This window comes from Colius striatus, chromosome 10 (assembly GCF_028858725.1).
Source record: "Colius striatus isolate bColStr4 chromosome 10, bColStr4.1.hap1, whole genome shotgun sequence".
In the NCBI taxonomy this organism is placed as follows: Eukaryota; Metazoa; Chordata; class Aves; order Coliiformes; family Coliidae; genus Colius; species Colius striatus.
In genome coordinates this window covers 20,467,982-20,484,697 of record NC_084768.1, presented here as the reverse complement: position 1 = coordinate 20,484,697, position 16,716 = coordinate 20,467,982, and the positions used below count along the sequence as shown (strand labels likewise).

Here is a 16,716-nt window from a genome sequence, read left to right as displayed (position 1 = left end):
CTTTCTTTTGTGGAAGTCTTAAGAACTTGCTTGTTTCTCCCTCTAAGCGGCATCCCTATGAGAAGGTATTGACAGCAATACTGTCCTGAGCTGGTCCCAGTTCTTAGGTGAACTCCGGTCACTTTCTCACAGCTGCTGGCTGGCAGAGCTGTGTCTGTAAAAAAATCAGCATTTTCAAGGTAGTCTAGGCAAAATACAGAAGTAAAGACACATTAGAGCCTTAAAAAATTAGTATTATGAAAGACTGCAATTTGATGTTACCCTTTAAAGTTTATATTATCCTTACAGAAGAATGTTACTTTTAAAGATTCCTTGTCCCAGACAGAATAGAGTGCAGCTGAAATCAAAAACATCCTCAGAGTTATGTGTCTTTTGACAGTGGTTGTTTTAACTATGTTAAAACAGAAGTATTTTACTTAACAGTTTCGGTAACAAAACAAGTTATTTAAAGTACAATCTTTTGGAAAGGAAACAAATGTATTTTCCTGTGCAGGGCAGTGCATAGTCTAGTTGCACAATGGGGTCATGTTAAGGAGGGAGTATTTGCAGACCTTCTACTTCCTGCCACAGAGGAAGCTCCCACACAGAAGAGCCTTTTTTCAGCATCCTCTTAGAGCTGTAGCAGTTCTTTTTTTGTTGTTGTTTAAGACAAGAGTGCAAGATCTTGCAAAAGAAATTAAAATTGCAGTTTCATGGTGGTGAGTTTGGAGAGAAAAAAATGTCTGAGTGTAACTGGTGAGCAGGTGGAAGTGAAGGCGAGTGGATAATATGCTTATGCAAAGAAACCACATTTTGTAGGAGGGCATCCATGGAACAACTTGTGGAATTTTTTTGCTGGCTTAAATGCAGATATTTATTCACCTTTTTTTTTTTCTTGGAGAACAGGACATAGCTTTCTAGTCAGCATAAGTCCTTTGTGAAGTCTCAGCGTGTAGGTTATTGTTACATCTACCCATGAGTTTCTGTATGAATTACATATTTTTCCTTCAGCTTCCATAGCGTGCAGAGTCCCTTTGCAGCCTTTTCTGTTGTGAAAGATATATGGCCATTGTGTGACTGAGGGCCAGCACGTTTTTTACTCTTTTAAAATCCATAGAGGGCATCTCTATCTGTCCCACCTGGCTGTGTTCTGAAGATGAAGATGTGTATTTGAGGTGGACTCTTGGACTGACCCACATACATCTTTTGAATGCGATTCTGTTTTGCAGCCCTAGAACAGTCACTGAAACTGATTTTTAAAAGGCATGAATTATGATTGTTCATCCTGCTCCTGTGTACTTATGTGCTCCAGTCTGCACTCTCCATGTCGTTCCTGCTGGTGGAACACTCTGGGCCAGGAGCGCAGTGCGGCGTGGGCCTGGCCCCAAGGCCTCCACCTTCTGCCTTCTGTGCTGCCGTGTGCTGCCCAGTCCTGGGCCTGTGCTCAGGGAGTGAAGGCCCCTCTCCACCTGGCATTTCTTTCTAGCAGGTGTCTTGTGCAACGGGCACAAGTTGCAGCGAGAGTGCACAAATACAGATCATATGGGCTGAGGGAATTCCCTGCTAAATGCTGTTCTTTACTGGTCCTGCAGAAGGTGGGAAGCTGGCACTGCATCATGGACAAAATAGAATATTTTATGGATTCCTGCAGACAAAATTTTGTGAAATGGAGCAGGACAGCTTTCTACTTTCAATTGGAAACATTACTATGAGTGTCTCTGAATTGGTTGGTCCCTGTTCACTGCTGCTGGTGGGTTTTATCTGCCTGATTTCTTTTGACAATGAGCAAGCAGAAACCAGGTGCATTTGTGGAGAGGTCTGTGTTTATTTCTGAAAGAGAAACCCTAAAATCACAACCAGCCATTGGGATGTGAGTGGAATCGCTGCATTTGCACTGCTGGCTTAATTCACTGTTATTTCCCAGAGCAGCAGTCCTGTCTTAATGTGCACTCTTGCCTACTTGGTGTCTTACACACACAATATACTCTCTTATTGCTCTTTAATATTGATAAGGATTAACTTCCTGTTGTGGTTGTTCCTTTCTGTCTGCAGAGGGAGAACCGCAGGCTGCAAGAAGCAAGCATGCGGCTGGAGCAGGAGAACGATGACCTCGCCCATGAGCTTGTAACAAGCAAAATTGCCTTACGGAATGACCTGGACCAGGTAACGCTGGCAGAAACGGGTCCCAGCTCAGGCTTGGTAACGGCAGTTCTAGGAGCCCTGCTTTGTGTTAAAGTGCCAGCATGAACACAACGTGGGAAGTGTAATTATTTGTGCTTTTATTTTCCTGACAACCTTGCTCTTAATTGCAGTCAGAAAGCTGGATTTCCACGTGCATGCAACTGTCAGGTTCACAGGAGTGTCTTACACTGCACCTTCTCTGCTGTGGATTGGTTTAGAAAATGTAAGGCATAATCTTTAGGCAGGTAACAAAGATTTACTTGAAAAAGGTATCAACATGCTCCTCAAAAGGGTAACTTCAAGGTTAGTTGCCTTGCAGTACATCTACAACTTTACACAGATCAGTTTCTCGCAACAGCCAGCAAAATTTAGAGATAATGAAGTGTCATGGTACCAAAAATTAGAAGGGCTTCTGGATGCTTTTGACTGGAATATGGAGGGCAGCAGCATCCAGAGCCCTTTGTCTCAGGGATGACTGTTGGAGAGCTATGCATCCAACCCTCTTCTTTCTAGAGTGTTTTATGTACTATTAATGAATGCTGAAACAGCTGTTATTAAGGTGCTGAATAAAGGAGGGCCATACTCTCTCATGATCAGCCCCTTTTATAATGTAAAATCTTTTCCTTAAAGGGACTGTCAGGTTTGATTTCCCACAGTTACTTGGTTTTATCTAACCTCAGAATTGTAAATCATTGACCACATTTGTGCAGCTTGTATTTCTGTGTAGGCAGATCCTTGACAGGCTCTGCTGATTTGGACCAATGGATCCTAAAAACCTGAGCCGCCTTGGTGAGCAAACACTGGCAGAGATGCACTTCACATGACAGAGAGGCAACCTGGTGTGAAGGCCAGAAGCAATGTGTTGAGGTGCTTTCTTTCCTGGGAGTAGCTGTATGTAAAGCAGCTTTATGTCTGCTGCTGCCCTTGCCTATTTTTTCTCAAGTATGATGACAAAGCTGCCACTCACATACCTTTCCAGTGCTATTCCTTGCCCTCCTGCATTTCAGCAGCCCTTCTGTAGACAAGGGTGGCTCCGTGAAGTTCTCTCAAGCCCCACCTTAGTTCACTGGCACTGAAACAAAAGCTCTGTGCTACTGCACTCCTCATCTGCAAGCACAGGTGATAGATACCTTACACTGCTTGCAGCCCCCTGGAGGACCTGGAATGAACACAAACAGAACACATAAAGGGTGGAAAGATTTGTAGTTCTCTCATAGCATATCTTAAACAGGTCTTTCATCAAAAATATTCTTTTCACCCTCCAGTTCTTTTGTTCCAAGATGTCAATCTTAAAAAATTTCCATTCTTTCACTGCTTGTTTTCCTTTCTCCCATACAGCCACATACACACTAAGCAATGCAGGAACCCTCAATCCACCTCTTCAGTCGTGGCCCTGTGGAGCTGCTTCTGCTACCCACAGTTGCCACTAACACCCTCATTAATAATGAATGCTGTGGCAGACAGGCTAATAAAAACCAAACTGCACCTGGGAGATGAGTTCTGTCTGTTATCTGTTGTTGTATTTTCAGCAAGCTAAGTATTCTTTGACCACAGCCCTTGCCTGTTGCATCCCCTCCTTACTGCACAGAAAGTGTGGTGCTGTGCTGGGCTGGAGTATGTGTCTCCCAGCTGGGCAGGTCAGTGGAATGTATCGAGGCGCTGGGAAATACATTCCTCTCCTGGGGATCCGGCACTCCGACAGTGCTCACAAAAACAAAATGTTCCTGGCATGTTTCACCATAAGCTCAGCCCTTCCAAGAAAGGAGACAATTCATATTCTCCAGTGCACACAAGGGCATCAGGTTTCTCCAGGCAATGCTCATTTGCACTGATAAACCATTTTATCTGGTGGTCATGCCATTTGTCTCTCTTCTTGTCTTTGCCCCAACACTGTGTAAGGTACAGTGTGGGCCCCTAACGTTTCCCATTTCCACATACAAAACCAGAATGAGTCATCTAAAGTCACACAGGAGCTAAATTGTGCTGCCCTTGCTTAGACTGATATTGTTCCCAGCAAAAATAGTCTGTACCTCACTGTTGGTGCCAGGCTTGTATTGGTCTCTGTGCTTTCTTGCCATCTGGGCATAGGTAGGTGTTTGGCAAAAGGGTCCTTTTGCACAGTTGTTGAAGCATAGTGAAATAACTTAGAAAACAGCTACTTGAAAAGGGAATTTCATATTTAAAAAAATAGGTTAGGTGAGCCATCAGAGGGCAGGAAAAGGCACTGCCAGAACCGGAATCTGCAGCATTAACACTAGCCTGTGTGTACCAATACATTTGTACTGGCAGAGATAACATCAGCTTTACACTAGTTTCTAATTGTAGGCTGAAGATAAAGCAGATGTTTTGAACAAGGAACTTCTCCTGACCAAACAGAAGCTCGTGGAGACTGAGGAAGAGAAACGTAAGCAGGAAGAGGAAACTGCTCAGGTAAGGCATTCTGCAGCTTTTCCCATTGAGCAAGGAAATGCAAGCAAAAGGATATACAGAAAAGCATGAATGTGTTGCCACTTCAGAAAGGATTTTATCTTTAAAATGCCATAGCAATTAGAAATTTACAGTGCCAGGGTAATTTTTTTTTACAGAAGCGTGTTTTTTGGTGTTTTCCGTTACTTGAACTCTGAATATTCAGTTTTTCATACCTTATCCTCTTTCCAGTATTGTAATAATAATTTTCAGTGGTGGTGATCAATTGTAACTAAGGAGACATGATCAGACCTCTTTAAATTACCTGAACAAGGAGCTGGAAGAGTTGTTGCCTGTCAGAGGCCACTCTGGATCCAGCTTCTGGTTCTCTGAAATAAAGCCATGACCATTCCTGTCTGAGGGCAGAACCAACAGCAGAGCAGAGTTGTGGGATGGGAGAATGTTGCTGATTAGACCTGGTCTCATACTCCTTTGCAGAGTGATCAGTTGTAGTTTTTTAATCCAATGTGCTGGATGCTGACACATGAAAGTATGTTTCAAAAGCAACACTCTGATTTTTATTTGTGCCATTTGATAACTGTGAGTGTGACAACTGAATCACAGAATTTTAAGGGTTGGAAAGGACCTCAAAAGATCATCCAGTCCAATCCCCCTGCCACAGTAGGTCACACAAGAACTTCTCTGGGTGAGTTTTGAATGTCTCCAGAGAAGAGACATTACAACCCATCTGGACAGCCTGTCCCAGTGCTCCCTCACCTGAACAGGGAAGAAATTCTTCCTTGTATTTCTTTGAAACCTCTTGTGTTCCAGCTTGTACCTGTTGCCCCTTGTCCTATCATTGGCCATCACTGAGGACAGCCTGGCTCTATCCTCCTCACACCCACCCTTTATGTATTTGTAAACATTAATGAGATCACCTCTCAGTCTCCTCCAAGAAGAGCCCCAGCTCCCTCAGCCTTTCATCATAAGGGAGATGCTCCACTCCCTTCATCACCTTTGTGGCCCTGTGCTGAACTCTCTGCAGCAGCTCCCTGACCTTCTGGAACTGAGGGGCCCAGAACTGGACACAATATTCCAGATGTGGTCTCACCAGGGCAGAGTAGAGGAAGAGCAGAACCTCTCTCAACCTACTGCCCACAGCCCTTCTAATACACCCCAGGATGCCATTGGCCTTCTTGGCCATGAGGGCACATTGCTGTGTCATGGTCATCCTGCTGACCACCAAGACCCCCAGGTCACTTTCCCCTACACTACTCTGCCCCATTGATTACAACTCTCTGCCTTCTTCCCTTCAACCAGTTCACAGTCCACCTCACTACCCGATCATCCAGCCCACTCTTTCTCAGTTTGGCTGCAAGGATGCTGTGGGAGATGGTGTCAAATGCTTTACTGAAATTAAGATAAACCACATCCACTGCACTACCACCATCTATCCACCTGGTTACGTCTCCATAATAGGCTTCCCCCAGCTCCCTTAGCACTTGTGGGTGCATCCCATGGGGGCCCATGGATTTATGTACATCCATACTGCTCAGCTGATTCTTAATCCAGTCCTCATCAACCAAACAAAAGTCCTTCTTTAACCTGACCTCCTCTGGAGTCTGGGGCTCCTGAGGACAGTCTCCAGCAGTATAGACAGAGGCAAAGAAGGCATTCAGTAACTCTGCCTTCTCTGTAGCCTCTGTCACCAGAGCACCTGTCTCATTCAGCAGTGGGCCTACGTTGCCTCTAGTGTTAGTTTTGTCTTTGATGTATTTGAAGAAGCCCTTCCTGTTGTCCTTGACCTCCCTTGCAAGCTACAACTCCAATGAGGCTTTAGCTTTCCTGGTTGCCTCCCTACATCCTCTGGCAACAGCCCTATATTCATCCCAAATGGCCATCCCTTCCTTTCATGATCTATAGATACTCTTTTTCAGAAGAAGAATTGAACAGTAATTCTCTGTGTGTCTCTAAAATGGAGGTTGCCTAGTTCTCTCTTTCCTCTAAACAAAGCAGTGGAGACATTTTCCTCCACTGGCAGTGGAGGCTCTCACAATTTAGTGGTTCTGAACAACAGAGGAACGGGTTGGCTGTATTGTAATGCAGTGCCACAGACCAAATAGATCTTTTTTTTCTCGTGTTACTGAGACAAGAGTGGTGCTGAGAGATCCTTCTTCCTGTTCCATCTCCAAACAAATCTGTCGGCCCAAACCCACTGTGACAATGTGTAGTAATATAAAACCAAAATCAGTAAAACTCACTTAATAGCAATGCTCTTGCTTTATGTTCTCTGGACCACATTGTACTGTCATTTAATGCAGAGAAAGAGAGTTGCCCTGCAGGACAGTACTCTGAGCAGGGATATGTTGTATGGCAATATGGACTTTTTGATTGTAGCCAGGTATGATCAGTATTTGTATACTGAGTAAATCAGGTGCTTGTCTGAAGAACAGGAATTCGGTAAGAAGCAGCTGTACAACTGTTGTAAACACAGGATGGCTTTGAGAGAACAGTCTGGTGACCCCTTTTGAGAACTTTTTTCAGTGTACTGTGTAACTCCTGTCCTTCCATTCCTAGCTGAAGGAAGTTTTCAGGAAGCAGCTAGAGAAGGCAGAATCTGAGATCAAGAAAACCACAGCCATTATTGCAGAGTACAAACAGGTACTGTTCTAGAGACACTTCTGCATGTTTCTTCTTTCAGCCTGTTCTGAGAGCTCAGTTTTCACAGTAAGATACACTATTATAATACCCTTTCAGGCTTTCGGAGAGCAAGCATTGCAATTTGTCATAAATCTTTTTGGATTTCCAAATTTGGTTTTTGTAATAGTCTCCTAATTTAAGGGATCAGGAGTAACCTGTCTTTCAGCTAACTGTAGTACTGTGGGGTACTTTACTCTGTGACGTGATGCAGTGTAAACAATATAAAGCAATTAACTCATAAAATGTTCCAGTCTCTGTGTGCAGGTTCTGTATTGAACACTGCCATTTCTTCAGTCTCGTTAGCAGCAGCAGTTGAGGGGGAATGCATATACCCGAGTGAGGCAGTAATGTTGGCTCTAGAAAAAAGATTGTTAAAAAGCAAAGATTATATTTTAGTGTAGTAAACTTTAGCTAAGAGACTGTTTTCTCTGCTCCAGATTTGTTCCCAGCTGAGTACCAGGCTGGAAAAACAACAAGCAGCCAGTAAAGATGAACTGGAAGTTGTGAAGGTGAGAACGGTGCCTCTAGGGGATGTTTCTAACACAAGTACTGCCAAATGCCAGGGGTACAGAACAAAATGTGAATTGCAGTTTAATGTAACAGCAGCTGTGCCCACCCAGCTGCACTGATTACCCCCACATGCCTTTTTCATCAGATGTGAACAACAAAAAGGGTTTGTTTCCTTTCACAGTTCTTTATATCAGAGAGGGTGGAACTCTCAAAGTGCATATATAGAGACACTGTTTACTTCGATGTTTCAGTTAAATGAACAAAACCCACCCCAAACCCAGGCCCTCCAGAAGAGAAAATGTGTTCCTTCTCCAGTGTGCACAGTGGGGGTGGGTCAGAACTGGCCATGTTGGACCCAGTATGTGTGTATTTAGGTTTCTGTAATTTAAGCAAAATTGGTTTAATTGGCACAGCTTGGGCCATCATCCCCAGCACTTCCAGAGCAGTTCCTCTCCCTCCTCTAAACCCCAGCACAAGGAACATGTGCACTAGAGGGAAATTTTCCCAATCAGTCAATAATTCTGTCCCTCTGCTTTTGTCATTACTGAGTAGGCAGCATGATTTTCCCTCTGCTGTAGCTTCTAGTTGTTTCTTTAGTACTCAAACTGAAACACATTTGTTGCTTTCTGTGTCTTCTTACGTTACTGACAAAAAAGAAAAAAGGATTGATGTTTCTATAATCTGCTAAAATACTCAATATCCCTGTTCAGTTTGTGCAAGCCAGACCAGATGTGCTACATTTTCAGCCATGCGTAACTGTCCAACCTTTCCAGGTAGCATGAGAACCTTCATTTTGGGTGTCGGGCCTTGCTGCCAAAAAGAGCCACCCCCTACATGCTCAGAAGCCCCAGAGGCCAGTGTTGGCCCCTCCTAGTGAGCACAGGCTGCTTGCTCACTGCTGGAAATACAGAAAAGCTGTCTGGCATTCTTTAAAATGTGACAATCTGTATTAATTTGGTCAAGTGCTTTTATGAAAGATGAAAAGTCCCTGGAGTGTCATTTACTCTTCTGAATTGTGCTGGCATAAATACTGTGAAATATTACAAAGCTTTAGTACCAAGAGAGCTAGAGTAATTCAGATCTAGGTGAAACGTCTCTGTGCTTAGAGCATACTAAGTAGATTTGAGGCATTTTTTACCGATTAATATACCCTGGAAATTGTTCATGAAGCTCTCAAATTCTTTTCATGTCAAATATGAAAACTGCCATACTAGGCAGTTTGAGATTAGTGACCAAAAGGCAGTCTAATATTAAAATGGCTCTTCCAGGAAGCCCAGTAACTCCTGTAATGTGGATTAAAAATGAGCTTTTTGGGTATTTCAGGGTAAAGTGATGGCCTGCAAACACTGCAGTGAGATTTTCAGTAAGGAGGGGGCACTGAAGCTGCCAGCTGTGAGCACAGAGAATAAAGGCGTAGAAATAGATGAAGAGAAGGATGCACTGAAGAAGCAGCTGAGAGAGATGGAGCTGGAACTTGCACAGACCAAACTGCAGCTCGTGGAAGCCAAGTGCAAAATTCAGGTACGTGGAATCTCAAGTACAGCAGGACAAGCTCCTTAACCTCAGTGCAAAATAATTCCAAATCATGCCAAGAAAAGTGTTTGCCATGGAGTTTGTACCTTTCCAGTTGTGTATGTGGGAACCTGCAGGATTATTTTCTGTGCTAAAAAATGAAAACAGGTTTGTATCTGTATATCAAAATGTCTTCTGCTGTTTCCTCAGTGTCTTCTCTCCCCAGCGCCTGGGGAGTTACAAGGAACACGCCAGTTCGCAGGGACTGAGTTTGAAGGTGCTTGCTTTCTTAATGAATTGTGGTTATTCATCAGTTCTGACTATTCTGCTTTCTTAGGAGCTGGAGCACCAGAGAGGAGCCCTTATGAATGAAATCCAAGCTGCCAAAAACTCTTGGTTTAGCAAAACGCTGAACTCTATCAAAACGGCCACAGGCACGCAGCCGCCGCAGCAGCCGCCGCCGCCGGCCAAGGAGGGCAGCACATAGCTCCGGCCAGAGCCGCTGCACGAGCACAAACGCCACCTCAGCTCAAACCCGGCAGGGTGCTCACGGTGATCTCTCCTCCTGGGGAAAGGACAAAAGGCAGGAGTGCAGGCTTGAAGTGAAATTCTTCAGTGTTTTTCATTCATTCTGATGTGACCCTTTTCCAAGGGGTGGGGTGGGGGAAAAAGCAATTCCTGGTTTATGTTGAATTCTGACTCCCCAAACTGCCTTGCCGAAAGCCACGTTCTGATACCTTCATACTTTTACACTTTATTTTATATGACTAGATGTTAAATAAATACTTCAAAACTAGGTCTTTAATACATGACTAATTAGTCATAATTATTTTTATCTTGCATAGAAGGTTTTTTTCTTCTTCTGGAGGAAGAGAGAGAATGGAAACTGTAAAATACTAAAGCGTAATCTCTTTGTAGAAAGCACAGTGTCATAAGTACTAGTGTGTGTGTGCGGGTGTTTAGGATAACTTCCGCCCCAGGACCATCTCAGAAGTTTATCACAGTTTATCTCAGGACTGTGTCCTGCAGAGAAGCACTTTCTGTAAAGCTTAGGCCAGAGCAAAGACCGGCTTGTGCTCTCTCAGCACAATTTGTGAGCTTCCCTGAGAATCTCGTAGTTCTGTTTTTCCTTCAGAAATGCAGGTAGTGCAGTTCTTTGTAGCAGTGTTGTTTCAAGGCTGAACTGGAATTTAACATAAAGTTACCTAGTTCTCTTTTTTAATTTCATCTTTCCGCTACAAATTCCAAGAAATAATTCCTTCCACTGGGAGAAAGGGAAGACCATTCAGCATTTATTTGATGGTTTTGCTGAGCAGCAAAGTGAAGACCTTGCATAGTTTTGACCTTTTGTAAATCCTGTGCAATAAAAGGGTAGGTTTTATGAATAAAAGTAATGAAAACCTTTCCCTGGGTCTATATTCAGAGTCGGGATTTGACACGGAAATGAGGCATCAAAAAACCCCAAAGGCTTGTGCTGCACTGATGAATAAAACATCACAGAAGCAAGATCTGTTTGCTAGGAGCATTTGGTTAGGAAACACCACATTGGTATTACTTATTTTTATAAAAACAAGCATTTTGGAGTTGAATACAAAACCTAGACTCTCGTGTGGGGTACACTTCTCTGATGATTCCCAGACCTGTCTGGTTGTTTTGTATCTCTTAAGGTAAGAATTCAAAAGCATTTTGTTTTGATTGAACATAAAATGTTTTTAGAAATACTTATTTCATGGAAAATTAAAACTATTGCTTGAACTGATGAAATATTTTTTTAACCACACCTGTCGTGTCTAAAGATGGTCTTGCAGGTAAATGTCATTGCTGGACTAAAGGTTGTGTATTAATTGTTCCATTGACAAAATTGTTCCAGGGATACTAGTTCTGCTTTTTGGTTTGTTTTTAATTCTAAGGAATGCCATACCTTGTCAGTTTTGTACAATAAAATTTAATGATACCCTTCTTGTGCTTTGTGGTCAAGCATAATTGTGAATTATTTTAAACAGCCTAGTACAAATGTAATGTTACCTGTGCCAAAGGAATGAACCTGAAAGGCAGACAGCTATTTGAAGTAGAGATCAAATTATAATCGCTGTCCTGACAACAAAATTTTCTCTTCTAAGATTAAGGGGCAAGAAAAAATGAGAATATTTTAAAATGTACCTGCAAGAACAGTGATTGTCTGGAAATACTAATCCAGTGAGAGGAGGGTGGAGAAGCAGAAGGAATTTATTTTGCAAATATTAACAGATATCTTTTTCTCGGGTCACTTTCTTGCTTAGTAATATTTGCATAAATGTTTCCATTCTCTCTGCTGTCTAAACCCAGCATTAGTCAATCTCTTACCAGATCTGCTTCACATTCAACAGAGGAAGTGGAAGTGACATTTGAGAGTAGCTGGTGAATTGTTACACTTGGGAGAGCTGTGTCAATGAAAGACACTGATGGTTTGATGAGTGTCCAAATTTCTCATTTCATTTATCTTAAATCATACTTAGAATGGATTTAAACCCTTTATTGAAAAACTGCAGTAATAATAAAAACTGGGTAAGAGTCTGATTGCCTGGGCAGCTGAGTTGATGTAACAGCTGGTGCTTAAAGATCTCACCCCTCCAGCTCCCCGTTGTACAGTCATATCCCTTGTCCTTGTTATGGCACTTGCTGGAGATGATTAAAAACAAAAAAAGAAAAATGTGGGTGGATTCCCTTGAGCCAGGTTAGTCTTTTGCCAAGTGAATGAGTTCAATTACCTCAAAGGTCTGATGAGTGCAAACAGATCATGGAAATGGGACTCTCCCAGTTCATTAGAAAGGAACTGTTAAATAAGCTCACCCCGTGCCATGGAACTAGCTCTGACACATCATCTTTCACAGTGTGGCAGCTCTCTTGACTTTGGAAGTTGAGATTCTGTGACAAAAACATGTTTGCTGTCTGCTAGCTGTGATGATTTTGAAACCTTCTAGGGTGGAAGCTGGCTTATATCTGAAAAAAAATGCTTCAGAAGGCAATGGCAGCACTATCTCGGCAATGAGATAAAGGCAGTAAGTAATTTTCACCTTCCATCTGTAGATCCAAGGTGGTATTGTACCTGTGGCATTTGGAAAAGTAATATTTATGTGGAAACTCTGTCTTCTCAAAAGCACTGAAAGAGTAAGAAAATAGCTGTGTGTGATTATCTCGGTGCATAAGCACAGTTACCTTCAGAGACAGGCTGCAGGATTAAACCAGGCAAGCTAAAATTCTACCTGCTGGCCATACAGGGTGTTGGGGAAACTTGGCTTCCCGGGAGCAAACAAACTTGGGGTTTCATTAGCCCTTTCAGCAGCGTGTGGCAGAGCTATGCACACACATACCCCAGAGGGAATGACCTGTCAGGGATAAGCTGCTTCCTCCTGGAGCCTTTCAGCAGGAGACCTCATGGAAGTCTCACTGATGCTGTTATTTTCACGTGGTGCTGGAACAGATAACTCAGCTCCCGAGTTTGGAGTGATTCGTATTTTTTCCCCTGAGTCAGCATTAGACTATGTGGCCACATCAAACACATTAAAAGTAATTTGGATTTTATAACTGTATACGTGGAGCTAAATCTTGTTTTTTAATTTCATTGAGAATGAACAGTTCTGAAATAAAGCTGCTACTTTGGTTAGGGACAAGCCTCCAAAGAACTTTTTTTGTACAACTGTTTTCTCTTGTTGGATTCTGATTTCCAAAATGAAGAAAAAAGTAGTTTTTTCACCTTAAAAAGAAGTTGGTTTGCTCTGACTGTTACACTTTACAGGATAAATGAAGCAAGGCTGATTTAGTTAGATGGTACATCTGTGAACTAGTCTTGTATTATCTTTGTGAATTAAACAGTATTCTAAAGTAAAAGGAGTTATTTCACTTAGTTTAACAAAATCTCAATGTACCTGGAGATAATTTAAAACTATAAAATAGAAAATACAATGTGTGGCATTAATCCCCAAAGTCCGTAGACATTAATGTTGAGTACAACTAGTCTCAGGAAAGGTAGTCAGCCACACAGTCCGTACTGCCAGCCACCAAGCACATCCTTGTCCTGCCTGTTAATTCCTATTTGCAACATTAGTTACCACAGGTGACAGCTGAGTTACACTGCTACAGCTACCTTAAGCAGCTTACACCCATATTCTTTGCTAGACATTTGAAAGGACTTCTCTTGATTGGCCCTTGAAATTTAAGATAGATGCTTTCATCTGTTTCATCAACTCAAAACCAGCTATTTGGAAGGGGAGAGGGAGATAGAAAGTCAAGAACAGCAAGAGTTCAGCCCCCCTGACAAAGCACAGGGCATCCCAGTGCCTTCAGAGTCGTGATGTTGCTCACTGACTGAATGTGGCAATTCAGGAGTAAACATATGAATTTATTGGTGCTGAAGTATCAAAACTTGGAAGCTATGTAAGTCATGCTTTCTCCACAGGATAAAGGTAGGGCTGTTCCCTTCTATTAAATAGTTGCAGTGAAATCCATAAAACTACTTGTACGTGTGGGAGAAGTATGTATACCTCTTCTTTTGATTCACTGTGAGACTCAGGGATAATTGGCATTCTTCTGCATAATCTAATAAACCCAAATGCCTTTGGCATTGCAAACAGAAACACTCTTATCTTACAACGCTTTCTTCCAACTGCTAGAGAGAACAACCTTAGCACGTGAAGGTGAGGGCTGAGATATTCCTCCGAGGGCCTATTCTGGGTGACAGTGGGTGACAGGGACGCCTCTGCTCCGGCCGGACCCGCGATGGGGGCTCTTGCACAAGCCGCGGGCTGCAGCCGGCAGGTCGCGCCGGGGCGCTGAGAGCAGGCGGCAGCAGGCGGCACTGTTGTTCTTGCAAACACAAAGGCCTGAACGATAACATTTCCCTGTGTTATGCCAATATCCTACCGAGCGCTGTCCCATTACCTCCTCCCGAGTAATAACATTAAGAGGAGGCGGAAGGAAGCGCTCGAGTTAGACCTCTCAAGTTCCGTTACATCGCAGCAGCCTGTAAAAGTGGGCTAATCCACAGATAGGTTTGGGGAAAGCCAAAGAATTAGCACGTGGATAACTAATGCTCGACATTGATCAAGATCCTATCTTTCCCAAGTCAGAAGTCTACATAATTTATTTCAGGATTGTGACTTAACACGTACAGGCAAATCCTCCAGGAATAGAGGGCTCTCCATTTCTCCTGGATTCCAACTGCTTTGCTACTGAATGTATTTCATGCTGTTTTTACCTGAAAAAAAAAGAAGGAAAAAAAAAGAGATATGGGTAGAGAATTAAGACATTACTTCCTCTTATTTTCTTATTCAGTGGGGCTTGCTTTTATTTAACCTGTAAAGGAATATATATGTATCTTTGGAAAACTCTATCTTGTATATAGAATAATATATAAGAAACTGAATCACAAGGGGATAAATACACCAAAAGGATTTGGTATCATAAATTTAATTTGTGATTTGATGCCAACAGAATCCTGGACTGTACTAATTTCCTTTCAGTTTCTCAGATTTACATATTTTATATAATATATGGATGGTACTACCAATGCAAACAAGAGTGGGTGTTCTCAGATTTTTCTCCAGATCCCAGTTCCCTCCTTCCAGTAGTCCCTGGTTTTGCACTGCTGCTGCTGCCACCCTCAAAAGCTGTACCAGGAGCACCCTCGAGCTTTGGGAATTGTTGTTTTCCCATGGAAGATGATTTTCTGGCTTCTCTGAACTGGGGAAAGATGGTACATGAATGAAGAAAAGGGTCTAACCAAGCATGATCCAGACCCCTCAGTGTCTGCCACTCAAGGTGGGTTAACTTCAGCACATTGGAAACATCGAGCAGCCTCAAAGTGCTGACTCCATTGCAATGAAGTTTTCCAGATTTGGAGTTGCATTTGTTAACCTGGTTGGTGTCCCACGTTGGCAAATCCTCAAAGAGGCAGGAAAAAAAAGTGTGTCACGTAACATTTTAACTGAGAACAATTTGGTACTGTCAATACTTGTGTAACAAATCCATGTGTTATGTAAAGTATAATACGGAAATATAAGAGTCATGCTTGTTCTTAAAAGTGCAATTCAATGTACATGGTCACAACAAATGTTTACTTTTTTTAATTGTTACAGAATTGTTTGGATCAGTACCTTGTTACTGTTGTGTGAGCAATGCCTTGTAAAATAAATGGAAATGCAAACAAAAAGGGAATAAGGTGCTTATTTTCATGTAAGCCATTTACTTAAGCAGCAGCTTAAACCTGTTGGCAAGGCTGAACAGCTGCTGTGCAAAGTTTTCTGAGACAGGTAATTTTCAAGCAGCATTTCTGCACTAGGACACTGTGGCTTGACAGACTAGCTGTCCAAAATATGCACATTGCTAATTGCAGCCCCTTCGTTAGGGCAGTGTCCTTGTTCCCCAGGAGGAACCTGTCCTGCACAAGCCTGACAGGCAGGCGCTGTGCTAGAGAGCTAAGGGGTCACGCTCATCCTCTGCTCCATGTGCCAGTCTGTTTTTCTTAAAGATTGTTGATCTATAGCAATAGGGCAACAGCAATTGTTGAGAACTTCATGTCTGCCTAGGGCACACAAGAGAAATATGGCAATGAGCCTTGAGTCGGCGTGCCTGAAGGAACAGGGAGCAGAAGGAAAAGTAAGAAACTGGAAACTCGTTCATGACTAAGCATAGCTTGGCAAGAATAAGACTGAACAGAATTTACAGTGGCCAAAAGTAATCAACTGCTTTATAAAAAGAGTAATGATTGCAGCCACAGAACGGTCAGGGTTGGAAGGGACCTCTAGAAATCATCCAGTCCAACCCCCTGCTAAAGCAAGTTCACCTCCGTCAATGTTGCACAGGAATACATCCAAGCAGGTTTGGAAGCCTCCAGAGGAGAGCCAGGATTCCCTCACCTGAACAGGAATGAAGTTTTCCTTTGTGTTAAAGTGGAACTTCTTGTGCTCCTTAGCCCCTGTCCTGTCACTGGGCACTGCAGAAAAAACTGCCACCTCAACCTCTTGACACCTGGCCTTTAGGTACTTACATGTGCTGATGAGCTCCTCCCGAGCCTTCTCTTTTCGAGGCTAAACAGCCCCAGGTCCCACAGCCTCTCCTCATCAGGGAGCTGCTCCAGTCCCCTGATCATCTTGGTGGCCCTGCACTGCACAAGTTCCCTGTCTCTCTTGAACTGGGGAGCCCAGAACACGATACGAAGGAATCTGGTGGCACAGGAGACCTGCCTGCCTAGGCCACGGGCTCCCAGACGCCACGGGAGACGGGAGAGCCCGCGGCGCCGGCGCTGGGCCCGGCAGGGCGAGCGGCGGCCGCGCGTCGCCATAGCAACGCCGCCGGTGCCCCCGGGGGCCGCGCGCGACCAGCCGTTCCGCTGGCGACGCGCGGCGGCGTGACGTCACTTCCGCGGCGCGCGGCGGCGCGGCGCGTGGGCGG

At 43.5% G+C, this 16,716-nt stretch overlaps 1 protein-coding gene across 10 annotated transcripts in view; it reads left to right on the top strand.

The window, feature by feature from the left end:
- Positions 1 to 11,248, top strand: part of RABGAP1L (RAB GTPase activating protein 1 like) — a 257,389-nt gene extending 246,141 nt beyond the window's left edge. For all 10 annotated transcript variants that reach the window (XM_062004315.1, XM_062004314.1, XM_062004312.1 and 7 more), the window contains 6 exons: positions 2,032 to 2,142; positions 4,486 to 4,590; positions 7,144 to 7,227; positions 7,704 to 7,775; positions 9,100 to 9,297; positions 9,626 to 11,248. In XM_062004315.1, coding sequence (XP_061860299.1) covers positions 2,032 to 2,142; positions 4,486 to 4,590; positions 7,144 to 7,227; positions 7,704 to 7,775; positions 9,100 to 9,297; positions 9,626 to 9,775 — 720 coding nt within the window. In that variant the 3' untranslated portion in view covers positions 9,776 to 11,248. The remainder of the gene's footprint in view (positions 1 to 2,031; positions 2,143 to 4,485; positions 4,591 to 7,143; positions 7,228 to 7,703; positions 7,776 to 9,099; positions 9,298 to 9,625) is intronic.
- The last annotated feature ends 5,468 nt before the right edge of the window (positions 11,249 to 16,716 follow it).